Raw genomic sequence first — 16,129 nt, forward strand, 5'->3', positions numbered from 1 at the left:
TGTTAAGCTTTGCTTGATGATTCTCCCACTGAATGTTTGTATCAGTCACATCATTTGCTCATTAATATCTTGTCCAGGTTCAAGGTTTTCTTCCACAGTGGTGACGATGCTGTGAATGCTGGCTTGGTTTTGTGAATTTTGGAGCCTTTGTTTCTGCACACTGTGCTGAACACCATAGCAGAAGTAGATGATTAAACCTGTTCAAAGAAAAGTTACATATCCCATGGTCATGCTCACATGATTTGATGCTTATTGGACATTTTGTTTAAATGAAAATATGTATTTTGTAGTGATGTTGTTCACATACCGACGGCCATCCACACTGCATAGCGGATCCATGTGTCTGATCCAAGTTGAATCATTAGATAGACATTGACAAAGGTGCTGAAAATGGGAAGCAATGGCACAAAAGGAACCTGTTCAAAAGAGCAGAAACACGGTAATGTCAAAGCAGAGAAATACACCTGACAGATGTAAGAAATAGAAGTGATTTCACATGACATATTTTAACCACATAAAAAAGACCCACCTACACGTGTAGACAATATTTCAAATATTTCCACCATTTTACCTTGCTGTCAGACCGCCCTTCCCTTTCCAATGGGAAACTGAAGCCATTAGAACACTCACTCCAAAGCAACCAGAGTCCATCCATCCATCCATCCATCCATCCATCCATTTTCTATGCCGCTTATCCCTCGCGGGGGGGGGGTCGCGGGGGGGCCAGAGTCTATCTCGGCTGTCAACGGGCGAGAGGCGGGGTACACCCTGGACCGGTCGCCAGCCGATCGCAGGGCACATACACATACCATTCACACTCACACTCACACTTAGGGGCAATTTAGAGTCACCAATCAACCTAATGAGCATGTTTTTGGTCTGTGGGAGGAAGCCGGAGTGCCCGGAAAGAACCCACGCATGCACGGGAAGAACATGCAAACTTCACACAGAAAGGCCCGACCCGGGAATCGAACCTGCGACCTTCTTGCTGTGAGGCACGCGCACTACCTGCTACCCCACAACCAGAGTCCTTTGACAAAAACTGTAATTTCACTTTGCTGAACATGGAGCTGTTGTTCTACAGCTCAGTTAGTTTGTTTGTGCTATTGTGTGACATTTGGTGAATCCGAAATCCATCCATTCATCCATTTTCTATGCCGCTTATCCCTTTCGCGGGTCGCAGGGGGGCCGGAGCCTTGAATCCGAAATAACCCTTTAAAAAAGTCACACAATACCACAAATAAATGAAGCGATCAAGACAGTAGACCAGCAACCCCCGTGCTCTGCAAGGTGAAATGAAATGATTTTGAGTATGGTGGCTTTCAAGGGAGCATAGAGGGATTTAACGGCTTCAGTTTCCCATCAGAGAGGGTTGTCTGATGGCGAGGTAAAGTGGCAAAAATGCTCCAATGTAGCGCACAACCAAACTGATACTGATTTTTTTTTTTTTTTTTTTTTTTAGTTGGGCTTCTCTTTAGATGGCTAAAATACGTTGGTTGCTGCCCCTGTCCTACTCTGTGCTGCCACTCCTGCTGCCTCTCCAAAGCGGGGGCCTGTCAACTACCATTCACTGACTATAAATACTTCAAAAAAATCTAACTAACCTGTTCTGATTTAAGCTTACCATGAAAGCAGCATTGCTTGCACTCTGTGGTTGTCTCCAGATGATCACCGTAACGAGGACCAGCATCAGTGCGATCACAGAGACACAGAGGAAGCTCCACCAGTCCAAAGCCTGCAGGGAGTCCACAGCCCTGGATATGAAGAGGCTTAAGATGATAGCTAAAAAGACTGAGGAGAGCGATGTCAGTCCAGTCATTATTAAACACATTAGACTACATTTATATGTAGAATAATATTTAAGGATGATGTTAAGAAGATCACTTGCCAATGAAAACGGCTAAAACAGACACATTTTTTGATGTCCGTGTTGTGGCTCGTGAAGGAGGACACAAGAGTCCAGTCACTGTGAAGGCTTTTGATTTGCTGAAACTTGAATCCTCACTGAGGTCTGCTTGGTACCTGTAAAAGTGAGGAATTATAAATAAATGCTCTCCAGCACTGGGTTACCATAACACTTATTTCTATATATCAGTGTATAAGTGGGGGGTTCAGTGGTTTTCAGCCTTATTTCTTTGTTTTTCCTGGTACACATCAGTTGATTTGAATCCCCATCTGTTTCCATCACACATCAGGCCAGTGTCATCTTCTTTAATTATCTTTTGTAATTAGTCACTGAAGGCAGTCAAATAGAAGAAAAATGCATTCTTAATGTTGAAGCTGCACAGTATCTGTTGCAATAACAGTCAATCAAAGTGTACTGTTGGTTCATTTAATTGATACATTTGACAATAGTTCACTGAAAAGGTAAAAATCTCCCCACATTTAAATCATGGTCTTATTGATCTTGCAGGTATTTCCTGCACATATAAAGCCAATTCATGGCTCATGACATGTATTCAGATACACAATCTAAATACTGAAGTTACACAAAAACGACAGCATTTTCTCTTTTGGCCATCCTTTTACCTTCAGGTGATATACAGACTTGTCTATATCAGGTTATAGACACTGCTCATAAACAGGGGCATTCCACAAACAAGCATACTAACTACAAAGATTACAACAATGCCACCATAAATGTTTGAATGATTGTAAATACTTGTGATGGATCGTACCTTAATATGAGGATACATATGGCCACGAGTGTGTAGGCAAAGAGGGTTCCAACTGACATCATGTCAACCAGCGCCTTCAGGTCAAACAATAATGCCATGATAGCTGAAAAGACATGCACAATAATAATAATAATTCACCAGCTCGGTCAACTTGGTCTTCAGTTTTTAATTGCAGATGTAATTTGGAGAATTTTTTTAGATTAGCCACTGTAACTTTTGGAGGACAGATGTGCATCCAGAGGTGAACAACTCAACGCCAACAACAACGTCATTTTAGCTTTGTTTATGAGGATTAACACTTAAGGTCAAACGGGGGGGGGGGGGGGGGATTACATAACAAAAACAAATCAACTAAAACTTCACAACGTGACTGTGAACAGACTTGAAATTAGTGTGACGTGCACTGGCTGTTTTACCCGCTACAGCCCCTGAAGCCAGGGTCGCTATGACAGGACTTTGTCTGTCACTCATTTTACTGAGAGGTCTGAAGAGGAGTCCATCTCTGGCCATGGCAAAGAGAACACGAGGCATCGGGAACATTGATCCTAGAAGGCTGTGGGCAAAAGCTCAATTAACTCCCATTAACCATTCACTTCTTCATGTTATTTGCTTGTGTTTTAATCTGTAATAGGGATTCCAGTGATCTTCATTTATAGTATTGAATGAAGGTAAATCCAAGTAAAATAAACTAGCTTTGCTTTGAGTTACAGCTGGGTTTTATAAATGGCTCAGTGTTCACCTTGTTGACAGTGCACAGAGGGATCCCACAGCTACTGCATACTTTGCAGGGCCCCACCCGATGTATGTGAAGGCCACAGGCAATGGGCTGTGAACACTGAGCAAATAGTATGGCATCATAAGAGTCAGAGCGGCAGACACACCAAAATAAGCCAGAAAGCAGATGAGGAGTGACGCCACAATGCCGAGGGGGATCGACTTCTGGGGGTTTTGGACCTCCTCTCCTGAAGAAAAACATATTTTATTTTAAATTTACTTCTCGTCTTTTATACGCTTCCACGCCCCTTCCATCTTTGAGTCTTGCAGTGTACTTTTCCCTCTACAACCGGTGTAAGTTGCTTAACCTGTTGTGGCAATGCAATCAAATCCAACAAACGCGTAGAAGCATGTGGCTGCTCCTGCTAACGTCCCCTCAAAGCCAAAAGGGAAAAATCCTCCTGCGCCAAATCTGGTGGTTTCATTCAGTGATGTGTGGTTTCTGTAAAAAAACACACATGTTGAGGCTTTGATCATTCAGTAATAATCAACAAAAATGATTGATAGCTATGGATTTCAAACCTATGTTGTACCGATATTAAGAGTAGCAGCCTGAAAAACACTGTGTGTTAATGGTATGTTATTTACAAAAAATAAGATATCATACTCATATTCATCGAGGAGAGAATCTCCACCAATGTACCAGTTGTTGATGTCGCCCTTGATGACTCCAGAGAGGACAACAAACAGCAGCACCAGAATATTCACTGCTGTAAAAACCTTATTTACAATAGCTGACTCTTTAACACCAAATGCAAGAATCCCTAGAAAGCAAAAACACAGAAAATATCAAGTTGATTGTGACCGTGAATACAATGGATCCTTGTTCAAAACAGATATTCAATTAAAATATATTATGAATTGTGATTATCCGCTGTTCCTTCATTTTAACCTCAAAAAGCTAAAATAACAGCTTTTTAGCTTCAGTAAGAAGTCATGGGGGTTTAGGTAACAAAACTCGCCTGCCAAGAGCATTATGAGGCCAGCTGCAAAGAAGTCTGGGTAGGGAGCTAATCCAGGTAAATTCATTGCTGCCTGTTTGCCCAGAGAGTTGGCAATGACATTCCCAATGAGATCATCAAACGTCCCGCTCCATGCTCTGGCAACACTTGACGTCCCTTCAAAAAAAAAAAAAAAAAAGATACAACATGGGTAGATTCACCGAAACTGATAAAATGGCGGACAGATGGCTGAGGATTAAACAACCGTCACATGCAGAAACTGTTTTCACTATCTTTACCTATGACATAAGACAGCAGCAGGTTCCAGCCAGTGATAAAAGCCCATATCTCTCCCACAGTGACATAGCTGTAGAGATAAGCAGAGCCAGTCTTGGGAACGCGAGCTCCAAATTCAGCGTAGCAAAGTCCTGCAAAGATGGAGGCAACTGCTGCTATCAGGAAGGCGATGATGATACTCGGACCAGCCACAGCTCTGGCCACCTCACCCGACAGCACATACACACCGGCCCCCAGTGTGCTGCCGACCCCCAGAGCCACCAGGTCGAGGGTGGTCAGGCATCTGCGAAAGTTGGACTCCTCTCCTTCGGGTTCCAGAGGTTTCCTGCGGGACAGGCTCTGCAAGAACAGCACCATCTTTGCAGCAGACATCCTATTAATCAAGACATTCTGTGTTTTCATTGATGGCTCGAGACAAAGCAACAGAAAAATGGCACAGCATAGTATTTTAGATTTCAGACAGCTGATAAAAACCACAGTTTTTGATGTTAAATAAACATTCAGTATACAGTGTGCTACTCCACAAATAAAACTCAAGTCATCTGGCCAAAAGAGGGCAACATTTTGTTTAGAAAGTGTCAAATATAAGCACATATACAACTCAAGTACTCCCATCTTAAATATAAGACACAAATAAACTCATTTAGAAGTGACATGTTATCCTAATCTGCAGCATTTGTCTCACTATGGTCCATTTCATCAGAGGTGCATTACAGAAAGTCCAAGTCCAGCCATTAGATAGCTGAACATGAACTATCTGCAATGCAATAGTTTGAAGCTGCAAAACTGCCCAAGTGTGAGAGACAGAGTTATGACATTTTCACAAAACCAGTGAGCATGTGTGCTGTTTGCACTGTAAAACTGATGTAAGGCAGGTAGCCCTCAGCCTAACAGCTTCTGAGAAATGAACAACTATAAGCCTAAACTCCTGTAAGTCACATTCAGCAAGATACAAGCACAAGAATTAACACCCTTTAAGCAATTAAAGTAGGGAGCTGTAAATTCATTACTTTACTGTTTACATTATGTATCAATGAGTCGTCACTGACTAAATAACACTGTCAGGTAAGGCTTTTTATTTTAAAATGAGGCAGACATTTAAATTTTAAAGTGAGATCGTATCAGTCAATTATGCAGTCATCATAAGCAAGACCTGCTTACCTTTTCAGCTGAAGCTGCAGCATGCGTGGCCGTGTTTCGATCTGCAGCACACCACGCTGTCCGTGTGGATAAATCCACTCACTGTGAACCCTTCACAGCTCAACATATTTGACACATTATGCTACATTTCAGACGTACGTGCCACTTCTGAAAAAGGCAGGATCAGAGTGTTTTGTTTGAGGACACCTCAGGCAGGTCAAACTATAACATAAATCCTACGGAGCTTTTTCTTCATGCCAGCGATGTGTGTCGAAGATATGATGAAGACCTTTTTCATTCTGTCCTCATCGAAAAATTGTGTAAGCTTTCATGAAGTTGTTGGTGATCTGACCGGTGATCCCTGTATGAATTTTCAGAATGAAATTAAACATGGTCTCATTGATATTTTATAATAATAATAATAATAATAATAATAATAATAATAATAATAATAATAATAATAATAATAATAATAATAATAATAATAACATGACTGGCATTTTAAATAAACTCTACAGGGGTGTCATGAGTATAAGTACATATATAAAATGTATTATTTTCTTGTATCATTTAAGATTGTACTAAATGAAAAAAACTAATTTACTGCATTAGAATTAATTTCAACTCAATGTTTTTAGATAACTTCGATATCATTTTACTTTATTCTGGTTTGAAAAATATCAACGCTGGCTGAAAACAGCACAACTCATCACAGAGTTTAACAAAGTGGAGGATTTCTGGTGTAACGACACTTTGGCCTTTTCACTCAGAGTAAATGACGCATTTCTGTGAACTCAAGATCCTGAAACACATCCAGTCTAGTTCTCCATCATCTTGTCCAACTACTCCTTTTACCCCTTACAAAAAAACAAAAACAGTTTGGTCACACAGCTTCAAAATCTTTCAGTAATATTCAACCCAATAAACAAATCCATCTCCTAAATCTTGTTTTGTTGGTGTTTTGTGATTGTTGGCCTCCTCCTCCATGTTTCCAGATTCTGAAAACATCTGTGCTTTTCTGATTCTGCTGCTGCTCATCAAACAGCTCTAACTGAGATCTGTATATTGCATGTTGCGGATGACTTACTTCCAGCTGTAAAAATGTTAGAAGCCATGAGGTCAGTTTAGTGCAAACTTGTTGTCTTTAAGGCTCTCTCCTGCACCTGATGTCTCGTGGACACAGCGTCGGGTTGTGTCACTAATAGGTCAACATGTTGTAAACTGAAATAGTTTTTGCTGGAGACGTCTGCACAGCAACAAATTGAAGACTCGCTCATCAGAGCATAAAGAGACAGCTAATTGTTTGAAGAACATAATGGTGCGATCCACTGCTTCTAGGGGCTCCTGGGATGCTGCTGCTGCTGCCCTGCTGGCAAAATGCAACTGATCTCTGGATGTCACAGTTTTTAGAAGTCAAGGGTACTGACATTTTCAGATTTTAGTTTTCCATCAATAAACGTGGTTAAACTTCACTGTGGTGCTTTGGATTTTTTAAAGTATCCGTCAATATATTTGTAGAAATATCAACACAAACATCCAGCAGCTGTCACTGAAAGCAGTAAGTTTGCATGGCTTCAATCTGGTGATGTTGTGGTAATAGCAGATAACTCCTCATTAAGTACCTTCCCAGCTCTTTCTCTGCACACTGTAGGCCGTGATGACTTCGGTTCAGGAGGAGTGAGCTGTGAGCAGACTTCATTAGCTGAAGGAAATGGACTACCCCTCTCCCTGTTAATGATTGATCTGCAGAAAAAAGGTTTGGAGGCAAGCACCATCAAACACTGAATTCATTCAGCACACTGGATATTTTGGGAAAAGGCCTTAAGATCTCTGAAAACCTGCAGATGAACTGTCTCAAGTGAATTTGAAATCACACTCAGGAGTTCAGGCGGTAAGTTTGATTCTGTCATGTTCCACGTTTGATGTTTTATGAAGTGTTTTACTTGCGTTTCATAGAATTTAGCCATTGTCAGCTTACATTTTGATTACGGGTATCAGTACCTTTCTACGGTCAATTACTTTGCTGGTTTTGTATTCATTTGTTTTTATCTTTATCAATTTCATCATCAGTGTGGAACAGGAAGAGGTTGTGTGAATTGTAATTTTAGTATTTTCTTATTATAAGATACTAACATTGGACGCTGCATAATTATATGCTGGATTTCAGCAATACTTGTGTTGGAAATGGATACTTGAAAGGACAATATTCTTTCCATTAGAAACAATGGGAATAAGAAATTCAAATGGGCTTTACATGGCCATGTTTAGAGTTTCTCTCAGTGTGGCAAACAGTGGCTCTTACAGCCGTTAGTTGCTTCATTATCACGGCTCTGCCCCAGCATTTTTCCAGCGGTATTAGCCAGATGCAGCCAGCTTCTCTCCATGGTGACTGGGTTCACTGGCCACAGCATGAGGCCGAGCATTTGCAGGAAGGAGGCTCATTAGAGTGTGACTTCACTCCCTGCTCATGCAAATCCTGCGTCTATTTCGGCTCACATGGACATTTCAAGTAGTGTGGCAACAATGCCACTGAGGGGGGAACATTACTCGGCAGGTCGACTCATTAAAAAAATCTCAGCTCTTAAAAAGCTTATGTAACTGTGTAGTCCTGATAGAGTCGGTAAAAGAGCCTCAGGTCATGCTGGCCTCTGACACCAGCACCACCCTCTGATCCTGTTTATGGGAAAGCTTAGGGAATGTTTATTGGTATGTATCACAGACTGATACAGCAGAAGACTTATGTTAAAATCTTAAATCATCAAGAGGATTGTATTAAATATCTGATGTGATTGTGGCCCATTTGACTCCTCTTAAACAAAACATGTTGTTGTTTTTTTTCCTTTTTCCTACAGTCTCATCAGTGCAAACATGAATAACACACAACAGCGCAGCAGGCAGATCAATGGGAGAAGATAATACTGAGAGTCTCACTCTGGGGAGTTGTAGAAAATATTCCTACCCATTAGAAAGAGAACAATGATGAGAGTGGTTCTATATTATCTGATAGTGTTGGGGTCCAGTTATGTGATTTCAACATATGGGCCCCATCAGAGAGCACAGATGACTGGTGATATTCTGCTCGGAGGTCTTTTCCCCATACACTTCGGTGTTGCGTCCAAAGACCAAGACCTCGCAGCCAGGCCCGAATCCACGCAGTGCGTCAGGTAAAATTTGAGGCTGGTTTATATGTAGCCAAACACACATGATAATTTCAGTGTGCTTAACTCATCTAAATCCATGTATGCTTCCACAGGTTCAATTTCCGTGGTTTCCGTTGGCTCCAGGCAATGATTTTTGCGATTGATGAGATAAACAACAGCAGCACCCTCCTGCCCAACATCACCCTGGGTTACCGGATCTTTGACACATGCAACACGGTGTCAAAAGCCCTGGAGGCTACGCTTAGTTTTGTGGCCCAAAATAAGATTGACTCCCTGAACTTAGATGAATTTTGTAACTGCACTGATCACATCCCAGCAACCATTGCAGTAGTAGGAGCAGCTGGATCTGCAGTCTCCACAGCAGTCGCAAACCTACTGGGTCTCTTTTACATTCCTCAGGTGAGGAACTGAACCGTAGCTACATCAGTACCACAATGCAGCATCTCAGTCAAGGCCCTCGAACTGAGCAAATGTCAGATGGTAACCCTGTATTCTGAAAATGATGTTCACATACAATTCATTTCCCGTTGTACTGAGTAAAGATAATTAAGAGCAATAAGCAGGGCACAATGAAAACCTGATCATTTACCTGACATCTTTACTGTTTCAGATCAGCTATGCCTCCTCTAGTCGCCTACTGAGCAACAAGAACCAGTACAAGTCCTTCATGAGAACCATTCCTACAGATGAGTACCAGGCCACAGCCATGGCGGACATCATTGAGTACTTCCAATGGAACTGGGTCATCGCTGTGGCATCAGATGATGACTATGGACGGCCAGGGATCGAAAAGTTTGAGAAGGAGATGGAAGAGCGAGACATCTGCATTCACCTAAATGAACTGATTTCCCAGTACTTTGAGGATTATGAAATCCAAGCTCTGGCTGACAGGATTGAGAACTCAACAGCTAAAGTAATTGTTGTGTTTGCCAGCGGCCCAGATATTGAGCCTTTAATCAAAGAGATGGTCAGGAGAAACATCACAGATCGTATCTGGTTAGCCAGTGAGGCGTGGGCAAGTTCCTCCCTCATAGCTAAACCAGAGTATCTTGATGTGGTGGTGGGTACTATCGGCTTTGCACTAAAAGCAGGGCATATACCTGGCTTCAGAGAGTTCTTACAACAAGTCCAACCAAAGCAAGACAGCCACAATGAATTTGTCAGGGAGTTTTGGGAGGAAACCTTTAACTGTTACCTGGAAGACAGCCCACGACTGCAGGAAAGTGAGAACGGCAGCGCTAGTTTCAGGCCTTTGTGTACTGGTGAGGAAGACATCACGAGCGTTGAGACCCCATACCTGGACCACACACATCTTCGTATCTCCTATAACGTGTATGTTGCAGTTTATTCCATTGCACAGGCCCTGCAGGACATACTCACCTGCACGCCTGGACATGGACTTTTTGCCAACAATTCCTGTGCAGATATAAAGAAAATGGAAGCATGGCAGGTAAAACGTTGCTCATTTACCCCAAACCAAAGCACTTAAATACCTAATCGTTTACAATTTTAAATTATTCAAATGTGTGGTTCTGCTCCACAGGTCCTGAAGCAGCTCAGACATTTGAACTACACCAACAGTATGGGGGAAAAGATGCACTTTGATGAGAACGCAGACATGACAGCAAACTACACCATTATAAACTGGCACAGGTCTGCTGCAGATGGCTCTGTGCTGTTTGAGGAAGTCGGATACTACAATATGCACGCAAAGAGAGGAGCCAAACTGTTCATTGACAAAACAAAGATTCTGTGGAATGGATACAGTTCTGAGGTCAGTCAAACGGTTCTGTGGAGGATTCTCCCATTGATGTGATCTATTTGTTTCCTGACATTTGGTGTACTTTTCATCTGGCATTATCTATCTTAATCTTCTGGAAGAAAAGTGGTGAAATCTGATCAAAAAGAGCTGCTCAGTGGCAACAGAGACCTTTGCAAATGTACATCATTACAGCAGCGACACGGCCCCACGGCGTCTTATAGCTTATCTGATTTAAGAATACTCACATTAAAGCTGGGCTTTTCGGGGGGGGGGGGGTTACTTGGGGGCAGTGAAACCAGTAATGAATACAACACTGACATCCAGAATTATTACATTATAAAACTGGTGTGTTAAGCATTAGAGCAAATAATTGCTTATACACACACCCAGCAGATTAGAGCGCCATTAGAATTTATTTGGGATCAAGAAAGTTCAATATTGACTTTCCTTTCAGGACTCCACCAACTCCTGGGAAAAATCTAAGTTGATAAGAGTGTTGAGAATGAACCAAACAGTAAATCTGTGGGCCAAAAACACAAAATATTGAGATGAAAGAAGCCAAAACACTGTGATAGAGCTGAGAGGAATGGCAGGGTTGAGTATTCATTATCTATGGGGTTGACACTGCGAGTGGTGCTTTCAAATTTGACCCATTGTTCATATAAAAAAAAGATTTGTACAGATTGAATTGATTTTGGAAGATCTTTAAAAAAAATGTCAGGAATCACTAAAAGGTCCAAGAGATTTCAATCTTTTTGAAATACATCCCACAAACCGTGAAGAAACTTTGCTTCCCTGCAACCAAAGGTCAGCTACAAAGTCTGACATTGGTCAAAATGTGCATAATCAGTGTACTCCAAAAACCCCTAAAGGATTTGTTGGAATGCTGCCATTCACAGATTGTTTCGACTCTTGAGGTGAAATGTCTTAACTTTCCAAAAGTGTGATCAAACTTCATAAAAATATAAAGAACCATTATTTGATTACAGCAACTGCAATAATTCTTATTGATGTTATGTTAAGCCTGTGGAAACAAAAGACACGCAGTTCAGGAGAAGCCCTGGTAGTCTTGGGGTTTAAGGTGCTGACAACAACCAACATCTTATTCCTCATGCAGCCTTTCTGCCTGTTCTTCTCCTCTAGGTGCCATTCTCTAACTGCAGTGAGGACTGTGAACCAGGTACAAGGAAGGGAATCATAGACAGCATGCCCACATGCTGCTTTGAATGCACCGAGTGCTCAGATGGAGAGTACAGTAATCACAAAGGTACTGAGATGCCAAACATTCACAACCTGCTGTCTAATGCTACAGCTGGCTTGCAGTTCTAACGCCTCTGATTTTTATGTATACAGATGCCAGTGTTTGCGCCAAGTGTCCAAATAACTCTTGGTCCAACGGGAACCACACATTCTGCTTCCTGAAGGAAATCGAGTTTCTCTCCTGGACAGAACCATTCGGCATAGCTTTGACCATATGCGCAGTGCTGGGTGTCATCTTGACGGCCTTTGTGATGGGAGTCTTTGTCAGATTTCGCAACACCCCGATAGTGAAGGCCACAAACCGAGAGCTGTCCTACGTCCTCCTCTTCTCACTTATCTGTTGCTTCTCCAGCTCACTCATCTTCATCGGAGAACCACGGGATTGGACGTGCCGTTTACGCCAACCTGCCTTTGGAATCAGCTTTGTACTCTGTATCTCCTGCATCCTTGTGAAAACTAACCGAGTACTTTTAGTATTTGAAGCCAAGATCCCCACAAGTCTCCATCGTAAATGGTGGGGATTAAACCTGCAGTTTCTGTTGGTGTTTCTGTGCACATTTGTACAAGTCATGATATGTGTGGTCTGGCTTTACAACGCCCCTCCTTCCAGCTACAGGAATCACGACATTGATGAGATCATTTTTATCACCTGCAACGAGGGCTCTGTGATGGCTCTTGGGTTTCTAATTGGTTATACATGCCTCCTGGCAGCTATATGTTTCTTCTTTGCTTTTAAATCACGTAAACTTCCAGAAAACTTTACAGAGGCCAAGTTCATCACTTTCAGCATGCTGATATTCTTCATAGTTTGGATCTCTTTTATCCCCGCATACTTCAGTACTTACGGCAAATTTGTCTCAGCTGTGGAGGTCATTGCCATACTGGCATCCAGCTTTGGGATGCTGGCCTGCATCTTCTTCAATAAGGTCTACATCATCCTCTTCAAACCCTCCAGGAACACCATAGAGGAAGTCCGATGCAGCACCGCGGCCCATGCTTTCAAAGTGGCGGCCAAAGCTACGCTAAAACATAGCACAGCCACGAGAAAAAAGTCCAGCAGCATTGGATCTTCTGCCTCAACTCCGTCCTCATCCATCAGCCTCAAGACCAACGGCAACGAGTGTGATCCGACATCAGGAAAGCATAAGCCAAGGGTGAGCTTTGGCAGTGGAACAGTTACTCTGTCATTGAGCTTTGAGGAGTCAAGGAGGAGTTCTCTGATGTGATCGCATATGTGCGTGTTCACCTTCATCAGTCCCATTTATGTGGTTGATTTTGGACTTTATTTTGAAATTCATTGACACGTAGACCTTCAAATTCCCATTTTCATTTTATTTTGTCAGAAAGGTGACATTTCACAGGAGAAAAACAGTTCAGCTAATACACTGTACTATAACTGAATCATGGGACTCTTATTACTTTAAGCATAACTCTGATGTACACTGCAAACAATAAAAAAAGATTTTGTACAATTAAAAACATATATTAGATCCTTAAATTGTTGTTTTTTTTCCTTTGGAGACACTGCATCTATCTATCTATCTATCTATCTATCTATCTATCTATCTATCTATCTATCTATCTATCTATCTATCTATCTATCTATCTATCTATCTATCTATCTATCTATCTATCTATCTATCGGAATCTGACAATGTCACTGACTTTCAGTCGATGTTCAACTCAAAGGCATGAGTGGAAGCTTGGAACAACATTTAACCAGAGGAGAACTGGCTCTTTAATTAGATAAGCGAGACCAGAGGATGCATGAGTCACACTGTAAATATACAATTACAGGATGTCGACAAAACGTTCCATACTTGGTGATTATGTTCTATTACGGTCAATCACGAGACAACAAAAGAAACACAAGTATAGCTCTCTGGCGTGGCTCTGGCAATTCCTTTAGATAATCCTTTACTGATCCAACAGAGGGGGAATTCGGGTGTTACAGCAGCAGCGAATAAGTACAGATAAATAGATAAAGTAAAAGAAAATAAATAAGTATATAAAAAAATGAAAACTATGCAAGAGTACTAGACACGTGGTGTGATTAGTAGCAGCAAAGTAAAGCATACTGTACAGAAGAGTAATATGACACCATCAGCTGTAACAGTGAACACCTGAATATCATATAATATGATTATTTAATTAGTCGAGATATAACGTAGCACATACTGGCTGGTTCGTGTGATGACAGTCTGTGGTCCAGTGGGCACAAATGAGCACCTGATGTCCTCTGAATTGCATCTGGGGGGATGATCAGTGGCTGAATGAGCTGCCCAACTGCCACAGCTCATCATGGAGAGGTGAGAGGGATTACACAGGATGGCTTTGATCTTGTCCTTCTTCTTTCTCTCTGCCACTGACTCCAGGCTGTCCAGTCCCAGCACAACCACAGAGTCTGCTGGCCTCGTCAGCCTTTGTGCCACCACCCCAGCACACCACAGCAAAGAGCAGAGCACCGTCTAGATCTGCACAACCCTGCTGAAAAAATATTATACAATATATGAATCCACTCCCACCACAAGCATCACTGGTGACATCGCAGTACCAAAGTACTAAATCCCACTCATATAAAGTGTGTTCCCTCCCAAGTTCTCTCTTTAGTAATATTTAATATAATTTAAAAAGGTTTTTTTGTAATGATATCTTGTATTTTTCTGATTGCCTCCACACAAAGTCTCATTTCTACATTATGTCTAATGTTTAAAAAATACAAATGTTGTACTGCAATCATAAAAAGCTATATTATGGAGCTTGTAAAACTACAGTTACTTGAATCACTTCAAGCATAAACATGTTGTATCAACTATGATAAATACAAGCCAACATATCAGAAAAAAACCTAAATTTTCTCAGGATAGATCTGATACAAAAACCCTGATTGAAAGTAAAAACACCCCAAAACAACAGACATGCTGATGGAGGTCTATGAGGCATTTTGGTGCAGATCTTTCAGAGAAATTTCTCTCCTTGCAGCTTGCTTATCACAAGTCTCTGACATCTGCAAACAGTGCAGGCCTATCTCACATGTTAATGTCATTCTCGCAATAGGCCTACAGTACGCAGTCATGTCCTCCTACTCAGTATAGAGAGGAGGGAGGAGCAGCTGTTGAAGTCGCTGTTTATTCGAATCCACTACCTGATTGTCAGCTGTGAAGAGACTAGTCTGTAACTCTTTCCTCTTTCTAATGGGAAGCTCCCAGCAGTTGAAGAAAGCCATAAAAAAAAAGTAGGTAAAAAGGCATTTGATGAGTACACCTCCCACATTGCTCCACAGGAGGATGACATGCTGAGACATTCAGAATCATGGCTGACCTGAAGCAGGCTGAGGAGCAGCTGGACAGCCGCATCCTCTGTTTTTAGGAGGAAAAGACCTTTATCCTCAGAGCCAGTGTAGCCCCGCAGAGAGACCAGCATGTTGTCTGTGTCTGATCTGCAGGCATGAGAAGAGACAGAGATTGAACCAAATCACCAGAGAGCATTGCATGATGGGAATAACAGATAACAGTAACTCTGAACTGTTTAGTTAAATATTATGTAAATCAAAGATAAGCGAGCTGTCACCAGCAGCAACAAGCATTATTTTGAAAAGAACACACCGGAAGCACGTATACAAAACATGAGCCATGTGTTTAGCTACATCAAGCCACCCAAAAAAAGCATAACGACTTCCTGTTTGCCGATGCTGCCTTCAAAACCAAAACTATTTAGGGGCTGCTGTGTGTGAATATCACAGATTCAGAAGAAAAATAAAATGGGAACAAATACATCATAAGGTATCTGCTGAACACAGAATACATTTTTGAAGACCACTGGAAGACTATTTTGAGGACTAGCGATATATTATCCATTATAGCTGCCAGCTCAAATGAACCATCTGCCCCTCCCCATCTCACATATGTGAGCTCACTTGTGTGCTGATGGGATGATTTTTCTTTACGGAAAACCGTTTTCTCTTAAATACAACTGCTATGTATACGCGTTTCCCAAAAATCTCGACTTTCACAGCAAAAGCTTTTAGTTTGAAATACATCCAGCAGAAATGGTGTGTTGATGACGTCACCATCTCAGCTCCCTTAGCAGGACGACACATCTCCGAAAACTTTGGAG

The 16,129-nt window shown here is 41.7% G+C and overlaps 3 protein-coding genes across 3 annotated transcripts in view; 1 reads left to right on the top strand and 2 right to left on the bottom strand.

Annotated features, from left to right (window-relative positions):
• LOC139344607 (zinc finger X-chromosomal protein) overlaps window positions 1-16,129 on the bottom strand; it is a 145,241-nt gene that overhangs the window by 23,977 nt on the left and 105,135 nt on the right. The gene's annotated exons all lie outside the window — the stretch shown is intronic.
• LOC139344944 (cationic amino acid transporter 2) lies at window positions 46-5,062 on the bottom strand. The gene is made up of 11 exons (XM_070983387.1): window positions 4,693-5,062; window positions 4,415-4,570; window positions 4,088-4,216; window positions 3,761-3,919; window positions 3,418-3,640; window positions 3,095-3,231; window positions 2,679-2,781; window positions 2,006-2,022; window positions 1,625-1,791; window positions 308-416; window positions 46-197 (listed from the first exon to the last, which is right to left on the bottom strand). The coding sequence occupies exons 1-11, from the start codon at window positions 5,060-5,062 to the stop codon at window positions 46-48; spliced, it is 1,722 nt and encodes a 573-aa protein (XP_070839488.1).
• casr (calcium-sensing receptor) lies at window positions 8,807-13,239 on the top strand. The gene is made up of 6 exons (XM_070983529.1): window positions 8,807-8,994; window positions 9,084-9,390; window positions 9,602-10,441; window positions 10,535-10,765; window positions 11,897-12,020; window positions 12,107-13,239. Exons 1-6 carry the CDS (start codon window positions 8,807-8,809, stop codon window positions 13,237-13,239), a joined length of 2,823 nt encoding a protein of 940 aa, XP_070839630.1.

This window comes from Chaetodon trifascialis, chromosome 16 (assembly GCF_039877785.1).
Source record: "Chaetodon trifascialis isolate fChaTrf1 chromosome 16, fChaTrf1.hap1, whole genome shotgun sequence".
In the NCBI taxonomy this organism is placed as follows: Eukaryota; Metazoa; Chordata; class Actinopteri; order Chaetodontiformes; family Chaetodontidae; genus Chaetodon; species Chaetodon trifascialis.